This window comes from Mus caroli, chromosome 2, assembly GCF_900094665.2.
Source record: "Mus caroli chromosome 2, CAROLI_EIJ_v1.1, whole genome shotgun sequence".
NCBI lineage: Eukaryota > Metazoa > Chordata > Mammalia > Rodentia > Muridae > Mus > Mus caroli.
Window position 1 is genome coordinate 84,669,773 of NC_034571.1, and position 16,055 is coordinate 84,685,827.

The 16,055-nt window shown below is 46.0% G+C and overlaps 1 protein-coding gene across 4 annotated transcripts in view; it reads right to left on the reverse strand.

Annotated features, from left to right (window-relative positions):
• Window positions 1–16,055, reverse strand: part of Ptprj (protein tyrosine phosphatase receptor type J) — a 146,257-nt gene that overhangs the window by 110,500 nt on the left and 19,702 nt on the right. The window contains exon 1 of one of the 4 annotated variants that reach the window (XM_021183032.2): window positions 2,737–2,846. The exons of the other annotated variants lie outside the window; for them this stretch is intronic. Coding sequence (XP_021038691.2) covers window positions 2,737–2,808 — 72 coding nt within the window. The 5' untranslated portion in view covers window positions 2,809–2,846. Of the gene's footprint in view, window positions 1–2,736; window positions 2,847–16,055 lie in introns of those variants that run through there. 4 annotated transcript variants of the gene reach the window in all.

Below are 16,055 nucleotides of genomic sequence, written 5' to 3' on the forward strand. Positions count from 1 at the left end.
GCTTATCCTTATTAGCATCAGCCATTTGTGATGATTCGAGAATTGACTCCACGGCTCTGATGGTTATTTAAAGAAAAAGTTGAACAAGGTAGAAAAGAAATATAACTGTGCTCCATTTTCAGTGAACAAGCCATCTCACTGGAGAAAGAAACATCAAACCCTAGAAACAGAGTAATTGAAGGTGTGGGAGGAATGTGAACAAGGGCAGGGTGGGATGGGAGGCCTGCTAGAGGAATTGCTGGACCTGGGTTTTGAAAGAGGGCTTTAGGGTAAGCAGGGAGGTGATGTAGGATGTAAAGAGCTTGACACACAAACCTGAGTCCAGATCCCACATTAAAAGGGGGAGGGAGGTGTACACAGCACACATGTCTGAAATCCTTGCACTCCTTTTGGAAAGACAGAGAAGCAGACATATTCCCCCCAAACTCTCAAGACAGTTAGCTGTGTTAAGCAAGAGAGAAGGCAAGGACAAACACCTGAGGTTCTGCACAAAGGCACCACAGTATGCATGTCCCTGCACTTATATATGTGAACACACATGAGGGGTGGGGGACCCCCTTGGGATATATGAAGTGACCCAGAGGAGTACAAATAATCAAAATTCTTGTTATAACAAAAAAAATGCATAGCATCATAACAATTTTTTAAAGAACCTTAAGAAACATCAAATTTCACTTTATTGCTCTTATTTATGTTATGGACAGCAAAGGTACAAATACCAAAGCAGGCAGCAGGCAGAGGACAACTCTCAGGGATCAAGTCTCCCCTTCCACCACGTAGGTCCCTAGGGATCAAACTCACAGTGTCAGGCTTGGTGGCAAGAGCCTTCACCCACTAAGCCATCTCAGCCAAACTCCACTTTAATAAGAGCAAATTTCTAAAACCCAGGGAACAGTCTGACTCAAAGCCACACATTTAGCCTGTGAATGGTTTTCCACTTGGCAAGTCAGCTCCTCATCGCTGTGTGATAATGCCAGGGAGTGAATGGGCAATCAGATCGGGGAAATTCCTAGTGATCATCAGAATGGAAAGGAAAGAAAAGGCAAGGAGGAAGCAAGAGGAGCTGTTGGCAAGGCCTCCTAAGTTCTGGCTCGGGCGAGCACTGCTCAGATCAGATGAGGAGAATGCCTGTAGACCGTGTTTCCACATTCAGTTTTCTTTCTGTGATTCCCCGCTTGCTCTCTCCTCCCAAACTCTGGTTTCCTTATCCAAATATCTCCTGTAATATGAGATATTTACATCTCCCTAATAAAAAAAAATCACTTCCTAACCTTTCGGACAAATTGCTAAAAGCAGCCACCACATTCTTCCATACTATATTTAGCTGTAAGCCATACTATGTAATCTTCAGTCTTCAGATTCCTCTCCCAAAAAATGCCTACCCAACCCATCCCTGCCAGTCTCCCCCTGACTCACCCGCACAGACCTGTGCCTTCTGCACAAAGGATCCCTGGGTCGTTTCACTCAGCTACTTCCACACTCATAACACACACACACACACACACTCACACACAGGATCGTTTTTGTTTTATTTTTTTCTCTCCAGCCAAAATCCATTACATGAAATAAACCTTGTAATTAGAGCAGGCACAGAGTCTAGAAGTTTCTATCATGTGCTCCTGATGCTGCCTCCCCTCTTTCCCTTTTCTGTGGAGTCTAAGGAAGGACTGCTTTAAGTTGAATTTCTTTGTTTTACAGGTGTGAAATCAAAACCTAAGAGAGGAAAGGGCCTGGCCAGACATGCAGCTTAGACAGCAGGCAAAGCCAGATTCCAGATTCAACAGACCAATGGTATCCTCACTGACCCACACTGCATCTTAATCATCGTATATAACCAACACATGTGCCCCGAACTCCTCTGACATGTTTAATTCTCACAACAACCTGATGGCAGACATTCTATCCTCCCCATTTTACACTGTAGGCACTAAGGCACAGAAAGGTTAAATCACTCATCCACTGTCAACAGGGCCAGAAGATCAGGTCTGTGAACTCGGGCGGCCCGGCTCTTGTGGCCAGGGTTCTCACATCATCTCACAGAAGCACTTGTGGACTAGAGTCCTAGACTGTTGATAAATGCAACATATGCAAAGATTTCACCTGAAAAATCAAAGTCTTATAAAAATGAAGACAAAACCAAATGATAACACTAGAAACTGCTATGGAAGACCAGGTGTGCCAGGCTTGCAGGAAAGTACCTGTGTACACATCTTCTGCAAGTGGTGGCTGCCTGCAGTGTGCTGTGCACATTCATTGAAACAGTGGTCTTCATTTTATGATTTATTCTTGATACAGCTGTCCCTCAGACAGACCCATTTTTAACTTCATCCCTACATGTGATGCCCCCATGAAAGCTTCTAGAAAGGGACGAGGCACAAAGCCTAACCATTTATTAACAGTTCTGTGCTGTGGCCAGCATCCCCTCCCATCACAGAACAATAGTGTGTTCATTCATTCATTCAAAAAAAACAAAAAAACAAAACAAACAAAAAAAAAAAACAACCAGAAGCCAGCCTGCTCCATTGGGAATCATTCTGCACCCAACCCTGGTCAGATCATCTAAGGTGAGTTAGCCAAAAATCCCTTGGCTTGTCATTGTTTGATTCACTTCTCCCCGTGCTGCTGAGCTCAAACACCTCCGCACCAAATGAGAGGCAGAAAAGAGTCTGGTGCTAAGATACAACCCAGTGTTGTTTCTAGAAGCACCAGGCTAGAAGCTAGCAATGTGGGAAATACCTGCAGTGTGGTTTTCAGACGATTTTGAAACCAGTGTCTGCTCAGCTGCTCCCACCTCCAGCAATGAACCATGACCAGCTGCAACGTGGCCTTTGCTCTGCAGCCAACAGCACTAAGTTCAGGTTTTAAAAAAAAAAAAAAAAATCCAGATGTGAGCGTCACAGAAGCAGGCATAGACAATCCCCTAAGCTCAGGGAACTCTAAATGACTTACTATGGAAACAGACCATGGCAACAGATGATAGAGAGATGAGTGACGTCCCCGTAAGAATAAGAGACAAAAAGCATCCCCATTGGCCAGGTCAACACTCTCTATCACTGCCACCAAATCTATGGCATATCACGCTAAAAACTAAGGAACTGACTCTGGTCTGTCCACCCCAGCATTTGCATACCGGGTGCTGACTTTTGGCTACCGCATAATGGTCACCAAGGAAGGCATAGGGCGGAGACCTACCCACAAAGCAATATTTATTGTCTTTGGAAAGCCACTGGCTGAACCCTCCTGAAATATCGCTAAACTCAGCTCAGTGAAACAAAGGAAAAAGAACACTATTACAAATGAAAATTCAACCAGAATCTAAGGACATGTCCGCACTTTGTATTCTCTGGTTTCTGTATAAATATTGGAACAGTGCAGAAACACGGTGATCTCAGAAATAATGTGCCTTTGATAGCTACAAATCCCAAGTATTTATTTCACTTTATTTTACTCCTTATCTCAAATACACAGTTCCTTTTCCTTTAAAAAAAAATCCATCTTTTAAACAATATGTAAGGCAAAGCAAATGTAATAGAGACCCAAAACAAACCTTGCCTGCAAAATTTATGGTTCCTCTTCTGTCCCTGGCTGCACACGTAACCTGCCACCCAGGACTACTGCTGTGCACACACATACACTGCTAATTCCACACAGCCATGTTAATCTCCCACTGTCGCATACTTTTTTTTTTTAACTTTTTTCTTTTTCTTTTCCTTTTTCTTTTCTGTTTTTTCTTTTTTACATAATGTCTCAATATATTGCCCAAGCCAGCTTCAAACTCTCAATCCTCCTGCCTTGATTTTTTGTTTGTTTTTTATTGTTGTTTATTTTTGTTTTGCTTTTTGAGACAAGGTCTCTCTATGTGGAACCCTGGCTGTCCTGAAACTCGTTATGTAGACCAGGCTTGAACTCACAAAAATCCACCAGCTGATGCCTACCAAGGGATTAAAGGCATACAAAACTATGCCCAGGTTAGATGCTGATTTCTAAAAGCAACTCAACTTTTCCTCAAATTGTTAAGAAACAAAAGAGTAAAAGCCAGATGTGGTAGTGCACACCTTTACTCCCAGCATTCTCTAGGCAGAGACAGGTAGGTCTCTCTGTGAGTTCAAGGCCAGCCTAATCTACAGAGCTAGTTTAAGGTCAACTAGGGCTACATAACTGGAACCCTTCTCAAAAAAGAGAGATGGGGGGAGGAGGCTGAATTTGATAGCATCCAGTACAACGGGGGGAGGGGGGGTGAGTAAATGTCCCTCTGGAACAGATCACCGAGTCACACTATTGCCACCCTGGCACCATGCCCAGCACAGCCTTGTTTCATTTTAACCTGGGTCACTTTATTTTCAACATGGGCAAGGGTGTACTAAACCAATCTGGCAGGGCTGCCCTTTCTGGGGCTTGTCGCTCTACTCAATTCAGAGAAGGAAATAGGGTTATAGGGTAGCAGGAGGTTCAAGACCAGTTAAGTTGCAAGTCTCTAGCAGCGGGAATGGCCATGAGCATATACCCAGGAAGAGAGAGAACAGTCTTTCTAATGCCATCACCAAGCCAAGGGCCCTCCTTGCCACTCCTGTGTTCCTACCCACAACAGTGTGTCCCAAGGCAGGGGTAGAATTGGACCCCACAACCTTCTTTCACTGCCCCAGGCCCAGAGCCCTGTCTCCTCCCTCCTCCCCACCCCATCTCATCCTCTCACTTATATTCACAATGAAGCATAAAAGTACAAACCCTAGGTAACGTGACTCCCCATCGGAGAGGGACAGAAGGAAAGAAAGCCCTTGTTCCACCCTCATAGGTATCTAACTCTCCAGGGGCACATGCCACTTGTGTGAATAATTGGTCAGTTCATACCAGGAAATCAAGAGCAAAGGGAGCCAGCACTCAGATCTGCTAGTGGTAACCAGCCCTCCACTGGCTGGCACTTATTTAGGGCCCTGCTCTCACTGAACCTGTTTCTCTGGCCCAAAGGCATCATGGTTATACATCACTTAGCTGCTGTTACCCAGCTACACAACCGTGCATATGTGGAGGACAACCAGCCAGAGTCAGTTCTCTCCTCTGGGCCCAGAAGACTGAACTGAGGTCACTACCTAGGCAGCAAGCACCAACAGCCACTGAGCCATCTCACCGGCCTTAGCCCCAGTGTCTCACAAGAACCGCAGCAGGGCTTCCTGCCTCTCATGGTCACCTCATGCCTGGGCTCAGCAGACTAGGCACACTGTCAGCTCCACACAGCAGCAACCCAGACGTAGAACTTGTGACCAGCACTATGTCAGCATCTTACAAAATAAACTCTCAACAAACTGAAGGAAAAAAAAGTGTAGAGTAGCTTCCATCATGAAATGGGTTATAAACTATTTGCCTAACAACACTGAGTGGAGCCAACATGGCATGTAATCCTAGAACCTGGAAGCTGAAACAGAAAGATTACAATTTTGAGACCAGCCTGGGCTATACAGCAAACCTCTGGTTTTTGTTTTGTTTTGCTTTGCTTTGCTTTGCTTTGCTTGGGGTTTGGTTTGGTTTGGTTGTTGCTATTGTTGTTGTTAAATATTTTTTTAAAGCTAGACAGGGAAAAAAAGCTGAAGGCCCCCCCCCATATATTAATTGATACAGCTGCTTAGAATTATAGGTGCTTCCATGTATTCCTCTATTTGCCTCGGTTTTATGCTTCCCTCTATTTGGCAAAACCCACATAAAGTCATATAAAGTATTTTTATAATCAGAAATAAATCACAGTCACACTTGCATGCTGCAGTCTCCTCTCTCTGCTCCAGTCTGGCAGTTCTCTTCATCTTTATGCATATTGAGTTTGCTCCTGTCAGTTTGGGGGGGAGGGGGATGCGTCTCTAAAGCACTTTAGTGTTTATAAAGTACTTTTAAAATTATAAAGCTTCAGTAGACGTGGTGGCTGTGATCTGTAATCACAGCACTCAGGAAGCGGAGGCAGAAGGACCTGCCTAGGCTACAGAATGAGCCTCAATCTCAAATCAATAGCCAAGGCTCCCAGAGTTGACAATGGTTCTGTCCTTTTTTTGGCTTACTGACAGCCTAGTATCACATCCCAGAGCTCTAAACAACTGTAATACACTGAGCTGTCCCTTGTCCATGCCTCCACAGGACAGCCTGTTAGCAGGTGGCGGGCCCTAAGGTGCTCTTTATACGTAATGCACACAGCTGCAGATAGGTGCAACCAGCTAAGAACAGCAGTCTACATTCCTCTCACAGACAAGGTTTCTGAGGCCCCTGAGGCTTGCTAAGTGGAGCTAGAAACTCAGGTGCTTGTCCCCAGCAGATAGGCTGATGCTGCACACTGGGGATGAGCTGGCCATTCCAACCAACACAGCAGCTACAATGAGCGCCTTGAGGGCCTTCAGGCTGTAACTCACGCTTCACAGCATTTCGGTGATGCCACACAAGTAACCCTGCGTCCTCAACTCCATCTGCCCCCCATCCCCCAGGAGGCACACTGTTTTGTACTGCAGTGTATCTTACAGTGACAAAGCACAGTGATATACTCAGCATCCCAGGGCTCTCACCCAACCAATCTCAGGGTCTCACAACTTCCCAACCCCTATGGTGTCTGAGCCCCTGCCAAACTAACACACACACACACACACACACACACACACACACACACACACATTATCACCCAAACGGTACCAAGTTGTTTCCTATGTGATCATATAACATCACAATAGGGTCAGCTACCTGATGTCTCTGTGACCTTGAACTAACTGCTTCACCTTCTTTAGTGTGTGTAAACAGGATTCTACCCAGGAATCCTGGCACACATTTTATTTTAAAGAGGAATATCATTTACTCACACATACATAGTTGTGGCCAGCACTTGGGCTCCACAACATCCAACTCCCAAATCCTAAACTCCTCCATACTTCCCATGCTGCCTCTCTCTCAGATGCTCCACTGAGTTTCCACTGGGGTTCCCTGGCTTAGCAACTGCCTGGAGGCTGAGGCTGTACACTGCCATGCAGCCTCAGTTATTACCTGGCAGGGGAACCTGAACTTCTTCAGGCCTGCTTCTTTATCAATACCCTCTTTCCTACTACTCTTCCAGCACTGCTGAGGGCTGTGAATGGGACAGAGCTGAAGCGGCAATGGAGTGCCGCTCCCTTAGCAGAGGCTGATGTCCTCCCTGCAAGCAATAGTTAGAAGAAGCCACTCTGTCTGTCCCTGTTCGCTTCCTATTGCTGTGACAAACCATGACTAAAAGCAACTTGGAGAGTAAAGGGCTGACTTCATCTTGAAGCAGGAACTGAAGCAGAGATGGAGGCTTACTTCTCATTGCTAGCTCAGCTTGCATTTTGTATATAACCCAGGACACTTGCCCAAGAGTGGGACAGTGCTATGGTTCCCTCTTCCAAGACCACCTTAGATTGTGAACTTACTCAGCACTAACCATCAGGATGTCTTTCCTGCCTGAGGCTGAGCAGCCCTTACTGAGAAGCAAGCTACATCACAGAGCCTCCTTCCAGCCCTGTATGTGACATTCAGATCAATTCAAACCACTAAAGACCTCCACTACAGCCAGAGCAGCTTCCTCTGGAACCCACAAAAAAAGACTGCAAAGGCCAAACAGACTAGCTCCCACTACAAAGGAGCCTGGAGCTTCTGACTGGGAAAGGGAAAGGGCCTGGAGTCCAAGCCAAGACAGCTGTATGGAAACCGAGGTCTCTAGGTACTAATCAACTTACTACTACATTTAAATTTTAGATGCAGCTCTGTTTTAGAAAGTCATTTACAGTGACTAAAATAATCAAACCACACACACACACATCAAATGGACAGTCAAAGAGATCAAGCCAGAAGATGAAGGTAGAGAAAATAATAAAGCCGGGGAGAGGATTAGCACCTAGGAACGAGAGCCATATGCTCTCTTCCTGCAGAAGTGTCAAGATGGGCAACAAATTCAGTTCTGAGGTTCTTAGTAAACAAAGCCGGTGAGAAACATGATCAGTCACAAGATGCTGGCTTCCTAGAACATGAAAACAACTGGGCTGTTCTGGGGAAGCATGGCTTTTCCTGCTTGATTCAGGTCTGATGCAACTTCCCCATTAGACCTCATAACCGGGATGCAGCGGTTTAATATCATCAAGGTGTGCAGCATCCCTACACCAGACCCCAAAGTGTTGCTTGTCTCACCACCAACTCTCACAATTCAGAGGCATAAGCCAAAAAGAGAACAATTCAGCGAAAATAAACATATCCTGAACCCCTTGCGGCCTTGGTTACCCAAGCATTAAGATGGTGCCCTAGAGGCTAAAGAGATGTCTTGGCAGTTGAGTGTATGCTGTTGCAGGGTTCTAATTTCAGTTCCCAGCACCCATCCTAGGAGGCTCACAACCACCTGTAACTCCAGCTCTAGGGGATCTGATGCCCTCATCTGACATCCATTGACACCTAGATTCATGGGAACATACCCTAACACATACGATTAAAAAGAATTAAATTGAAAAAAAACAGTGCATATATTTTACCAGGTTATGAGTCCCAAGCAAGATAACTGTGGAATCTCATGCCTGAATACAGAGTAGGTATTCAATAAAGACCAGCTCATCCCTCCTACTAGAACAAATGTAAGTTCCTACAAGGCAAGGGCGTTGGTCTGATCTGCTCGCTGATGTAGACCAAGGCTCTAAAACAATCACCAGCATGGAGTGGACGCTAAATAAATATTTAAGGAGTAAATATTTCAGGTTCCTGAAAACATGAAAGACACAGTAAAATAAAAGCACAGAGAAATGTTTTATAACTCCTTCTCGAAGTCACTAGCATAATGAATCTTACAGGTCCCACAAGAAAAACATTTCTGACTTTCTTTGGCCTACATTCTCCAATCTTGCCTGACCACAACACTCATTTTCCCTCAAAGAATGAGATAGACCCAAACAGTTCTTCAACCCCAGGGGCTCTAGATGAGCCTAAGAAGGAAAAGGACCCTCCACTCGGAGAAACAGTTGTCACAGAACAGCACGAGACAAAGGGACTCCCCTCTGCGTACCAACCCCTCTACCACCACTGATTCACTCTGAGACACAAACCTAGCGAGTTCTTCCCATGTAGCATTGTTCTTCATCTGGACAATAGGCTACCCTTGAACATTCTAAAACCTGCTGGCTCAGCCCAACTTCAGCAAAATGAACTCCCAGGCCCAGGACCCAGGCCACCTGAATGCAAAGAAACACCCCAAATCAAGAGCCATTATCTCAGAGACTTGGGGTCTGATCAGCCCCTGCAAAGAAGGTACTTTCTTTGAAGTGGATAAGGGCAGGAGGGATCTGGGTGCATGTCCGGGGAGTCCTTGCCCATGGAATGTGTCACATGTTCTGTTTAGCTTACTAAGCCCAGAGGTGCCTGGCAACTGGTTCCCTCCCTGTGTTACAGCTTATTTACCCACACAGCTGCCAACACTCACTGCTGCCTATCTCCACAAGCCACAGCCACCACCAAGGATCCCAGAGAACCAGGAGGTCAGGCCACACAAATGATGAGCATAGGCACCTGTAACACGCATCCACAGTAAGTACAGAGCTCCTGGGCCCTCACCAGGAAGAAGAAGATTGACAAGTACCTACGAAACAGTGGGTGGGAGGAGGGACCACAGCCTCATCTCCCTAGCTACCCTGCAAGTTCTCAGACCCACTCACCCACTGGGTAAGTAACCAATGTAACTGCCCTTGCTCCTGCAGGTACTCAAGTTCTGGTAGAATTCAGCTTTGATCTCTGACCCATGGATGCTACAGGGCTTAGGCTTGCAGTCATGTCTAAGGGGAACCCTACAGAGCCACCTGATCCATGGTGCCATAGTTCTAGGTGTTCAATTGATGTATTTGAGAGAAATGAAAGCAGCCTGTAGATGGATGTCATGAACCCTCATGGACCTTGACATCAACTTCCACTGTGGAGACTGGCATCTTCAGTGCCAACTTGAAAGGCTCCAAGCAGCTCCTGTGTACAGACCCCAGGGAAGGTGCCAGGCCCAGCCTGGAAGTCTCCCCTTCCAAGGACCCCTCCACAGGTAACTCTGGTCTCTCTCTACTGTGTACCTATGTTGTCTTTGCAGCCTGAAGCATTCTTTCTCAATGTCTACCCCTGCCGTGAGACAGATGAGTAGGTGACCCACACCTGTGCCTTTACATTCAACCCCTCTGGATAATGGGTGCTGACTATGGAGGACAATATCCTACACCTTCACTCTGCTGGTACTGGAGGAAGCTAGCACAGGGCCGGTACTCATGGAGATCCTGTAGAATCAACAGGCATGGTGGTCAGCATCTGGGCAGATGGAACACAACACAATACCTTTTGACACAGCTGCCCAGATGGCAGCTTTGAACCATGACCTTGGAGCTGTGGTGTAATTCAATTAGCGCCACTTAGCAAGAGGGTGTGTATCCAAACACGCTGTTTTACAAGGGTACATCTCAAAAGTATTCAGAAAAGAGAAGAGGGTGTAAAAGGAAGAGTAGCAGTTAGCATCTCAGGCATCCCAGAAGTCTACACTTCAAAGATTCCCCCCTCATATGAAGTCACTGAGAACACACATATACACACACAGAGCCACCCAAATCATGGGTGCATGGGGACAAATGTTTTCTGTCACTTCAGCAGACCGTCCTAAAACCTTCCTGACTGTACTTTCTCTCTGGGTTTTGCTTTTGCTTTTTCTTTTTGAAGCACAGAACCTCTCTCCCATTCAGGCTGGCCTCAGACTCCCAAGTGTTGGGGTCATAGCCACACGCTACCAAACCTGGCTTCAGTGCTTTCTTGAAGCAAGTATTTTTTAAAAACTAAAATCAAGGGTCCCAGCAAGATAGCTCAGCAGATAAAAGCGCTTATTCCCGAACAACTCGAGCCTGATGACCTGAATTCAATCAATCCCCAGAACCCACACAAAGGTGGAAAAAAGAAAACTACACACACACACACACAGAGAACTAATAACAGCAAATGTAATCAATTTAAGAAACAAACTAAAATGAGTCAGTTATCACCATCCCATGTAAGATAAGAAATATCAGGGCTTGGCACTGTCTCAGACCCAAGTTCAAACAGCAGGCCCTCCCTCCTAGTGTGCTTTCTGAGTCTTGGTTTCTACATCTGTAACAACAGAACAGAGCCACAGGATTGCCACCATACTTCCACAGACAATATGTGAAGAAGCACTTAACATCATGCCTGGCACCAGCCGAAGAGTAGCAGGCATCCAGTCCAGCCTCTTCCCTGCTAACCTCAGAGCTGGGCCCAACCAAAGGCAAAAACAAGTGCTGACTCAGCTGGACAGTGGCGGCACACACACACACATTTAGTCCCAGCACTAAGAGAGCCGTCAGCTGGACAGTGGCGGCACACACACACATTTAGTCCCAGCACTAAGAGAGCAGTCAGCTGGACAGTGGTGGCACACACACACATTTAGTCCCAGCACTAAGAGAGCGGGGGCAAATCTCTAGGAGCTTGAGGCCAGCCTGGTCTACAGAGTGAAGTCCAGGACAGCTAGACAGAGAAACCCTGTCTTGAAAAACAAAACAAAAGCCTGACTCCAGATGACCCAGCAAAATTGTTGGGGCCAGGAGACACTTTTCGCCAAGGAAAGCTGGGTATGGTCTTCAAGTTTGCTTTGTTTTGTTTGTTTTTGGTTTTTGATGTTGTTGTTGTGTTGTTTTTATTTTTTTCCATTATCCCATGTGTGTGTCTGCACACCCACATGCATGTGCTTGTACACCCCATGTGGTTATGGGTGTACCCATTAATGGGTGCACATGTCTTTATATGCACATAGAGGACTGAGGTTGAAGTCAGGAATCCTCCTCAATTGCTCTTCCAACTTATTTACTGAAACAGGCTCTCTCAATCAAACCCAGAGCTCACTGATATGCTCAGCTTATCCTGGGGATCCCCTGTCTCTGCCTTCTGAAGCTGGAATTACAGGCAGGCCTCCATTTATATGGATTCTCCAGTCCTCACACTTTGCTGTCTTAGTCAGGGTTTCTATTCCTGCACAAAACATCATGACCAAGAAGCAGGTTGGGGAGGAAAGGGTTTATTCAGCTTACACTTCCACTTTTCTGTTCATCACCAAAGGAAGTCAGGACTAGAAGTCAAGCAGGTCAGAAAGCAGGAGCTGATGCAGAGAGCATGGAGGGATGTCACTTACTGGCTTGCCTTCCTTGGCTGGCTCAGCTTGTTTTCTTATAGAACCCAAGACTACCAGCCCAGGGATGGCACCACCCACAATAGGCCCTCCCACCCTTGATCACTAATTGAGAAAATGCCTTACAGCTGGATCTCACGGAGGCATTTCTTCAAGGGAGGTTCCTTTCTCTGTGATAACTCCAGCTTGTGTCAAGTTGACACACAAAACCAGCCAATGAACTTACATTGCAAGTACTTAACAACTAAGCCATCTACCCATCTACAAATGTTTTTGCTGGGTTGAGTCAGTAGTGTTAAGACTGAACCCACACCAGGCTATTGGCCCATGGCTGATGTTCCTCCCTTAAGTGTTATATCCAGTACAAACAAAAGACTGAAGGACACGACCACTCAACATAACATAAGCTCCTACACTACATTTCACCTGGACAAGACTATTGGTAAGACAACTGGAAAACTGAATAATGTCTATAGATGGGTGTATTATACTGCACCAAAACTGTTAGTTCCCTAGTTTCTAGTCTTTTGCATATTATGTAATTTGGGGGACTTGAACAAAAAACATTTGGGAACTGCTATTTTTACAATTTTTGTTTGAGAAATTGTTTCAAATTTTAAAGTCAAACCTTTTTAATAAAGTCTTAACTTTTAATGTTTTAAGTATGAGTGCTTTTCCTGTATGCATGTGTGTTTATCATGCACATGCATGGCACCCACAGGGGTCAGAAGGGGTTATTAGGATCTGATGGAGCTAGTGTTACAGATGGTTGTGAGCTACCGTGTGGGTTCTGGAACAGAACTCAGATCTTCTCTAAGAGCAGCCAGTGCTATTAATTGATGGAATGTCTCCTTAGTCTTAATTTTAAAAGGAAGAACTAGAGACACAGCTCAGTAGTGGAGCATGTGTGCACACATGGCCCTTTGTTTAATCTCCAGCACTGGAAAAAATTATGACTTAACATTTTTAATCTATATTTTCAGCTTTTTTTAGAACACTTGATAAAAAGAAAAAGAAAATGAAGAGGAAGACGCACTGGCCACCTGTGAGTTAGAACACAGCTCTGATATTGCCTACCCTGGGTCCACAAGGCCACAAGGGTTAGAATCCAGTCCTACCACTCTCTGGCTTTTGGCAAGTTGCTGAGCATATCAGATCCCTCAGTTCACAAAGGAAAACTGTAAAGTGTGGATTCTATTTATATCAGGCTGTGGTGAAGATTAGTGTTTTAAAAACACATGTGCAGGCACATGAGCATGTGTGTGTGTGTGTGTGTGTGTGTGTGTACACAGAGTGTGACCATGCATATGTACAAGAAACGTGGTGTAGTGTGCCTCATGATATGTATGTAGGAGCCATGTATGCCAGCCAGGAGGGAGCTTTCCTCAGCTTTGTGCAGCAGATGGGGACTGGTGTGGTCTGATCAGAGCCACAGAGCACTGACTAACTCACAGAGATCCAAGAGTACAGCCGCAAAAAACCCTCCTCTGAAAGGCTAGATGTGTCAGAGGTAGAAGGCACCATGCTCACTTTATAAATGAGAAGCCTGGCTTAGGAAGGTCTAAACCAGTGACTCTCAGCCTTCCTGCTGTGACTCTTTAAGACATACTGAGGTGACCCCCAAGCATAAAATTATTTTCATTGCTACTTCATAAATGTTGTTTTGCTACTGTTATGAATCGCAATGTAAATATCTGTGTTTTCTGATGGTCTTAGGCGACCCCTGTGAAAGAGTCATTCGACCCCAAGAGGGTCTCCACCCTGGAAACAAGGTACTTACAGGGCAGAGCTCAGGCTCAGCCAGGCCTGCCTTACTTGCTCCAAACAGCACATTGGAGAGCAGAGACACGCATGCGCACCAGAGCAGTAGCCACACGGGGTTCTAGGTGCTCGGTTGAGCTCACTGTCCCTTCATTTTTGTCTTGGGTTTATATTTTATGTCTTATTGCACACATCTTTAAAAGAAAGCATATTCTTAGTCTTTCAACAGTCTCTCAAAGTAGGTGTGAGGACTGCATCTCAGTCCTCAGTTCCACGATCCCCACTGCTTTATAGTCTCTTTCCAACCCCTGGGTTCCAGGGAGCATTTGTTTGTTTGTATGTCTTGACCCCGTTTTTGAAGTGCTAGAAATGAAAGCCATGGATTTGGGCCTGCTAGACAAGCTCTGTACCCCTGAGTTTCACTCCCAGCTCAGCTTCTTTTTCTAACTTGCAAACCCACCCTAGTCCATCCCAATTTATCCTCATGGGGGAAACAGTGCACCTCTGATACCACCCATGGTGTGACCTATCTCAGCCAAGCATGAATAGGACAATGACTTTCAGTATTATGTCAGCAAATTTTAATATAGAAGGAACTATTTTTCTTCCCTAACCTACCTCCCAAAGTCAGCTTCCCCAATTTGCCAACCTAAGCTCATCCAGGATTGGGTTGGTTTTTATACTGAAAGCAGATATGGTGTGACTGTGAAATGGGTCAGGCATGGCCAGCTTCCCCTCTACCAGATGGAAAGGAAATGGTCAGTGTCTCTAGAATCCAACAGACTCCCCAGTCTTCTCCCCAAAGGAATGGCACATACCAAGAATTCAACCTCAGAGCTCAATGCAGCATCTCTCAAAAACGTTATCAGAGGCAAGTATGCTCCCTGAACACGCCATTATGTGTACTATAGGAACTTTAGGGTCTGAGAGGGCAGGCCAAAAGGAATAAGTGGCTGAAGTCGGAAGCCTTAACAGCACAGAGAAGCTGTGTGGCCATGGGCAAGTCACTTCCCCTCTCTAGGTCCTGATAGCAACATCTATAAAACACTTCATGAAGCCCTTTTCCTACTCAGCATTGGGCCCTTGAGTCTGATCATTTTTGTAAACGTACAGTGACCATATTCATAACTCAAACTCTTTTTTTTTTTTTTTTGGTTTCTCTGTATAGCCCTGGCTGTCCTGGAACTCACTTTGTACACCAGGCTGGCCTCGAACTCAGAAATCCGCCCGCCTCTGCCTCCCGAGTACTGGGGTTAAAGGCGTGTGTGCCACCACGCCCGGCTCAAATTCTTAAGTGCAGCGCCCACCCAAGCAGCTGCTGCCCAGAGCAAAGACAACAAGTGCAGAACAGGAAGGGGGGCCCACCTATGTCCAACTGTGGAGACACTGAGCAGAATGAAGGAAAACACAAAAGAGCAATTGCAGTCTAATTCAGGTGTGGGGGTGGGGGTGGAGAATTCTAGCTTTGGGTTTTAAAAAGCATCTAATTTGCATCACATAAGTCTGGCTTTTCATATTAAGACAAATGTGTTCATCACACTTTAAAAAAAAAAAGTGACTGATTCATAACAACCTGGAAAATAGTGGCATCGTTGGAACAAGACCCCGTCATCACGACATGACAACCCCTCCAAGGAGAGGCTTCTGTCTCTATTTTCTGACAAGGCTTTTCACAAACTCCAGGCAAGCTGTGAGTCAGAGATAAGAACCACCATCAGCCACTTGAACAGAGAGGCCAGCCCGGATAGGGCAGGCCACCAGGAGACTGGCAGAGCCCTGGGAAGCCTCCCAGCAGTGTAGGTGATGTCCAGTAGGAATGAGGGTGTTCTAGGATGGGGGAGGCTGCCAGCACTCTTCCCAGAGACAAAGGCTCACATTCAAATACCAGGAAAAATCAATAGCGGCTGGGTGAGAGCCAGCTCATTAGGAGGAGCTCTGGCAAATCCCAGAACCCCCGAGTGGGCATGGGATATCCTCCTAGAGCAGCAGGCCACCTGCCCACACCTGCTACATTTCCTCCCTAGCTGCCCCGGTGCCCCCTGGACCATCACTGAGCTCTGCAGGTTCCTGTAGGTAACTACCCCACCTCCCTCGCCCAGACCCCTCTCCCACCTGTCTTCCC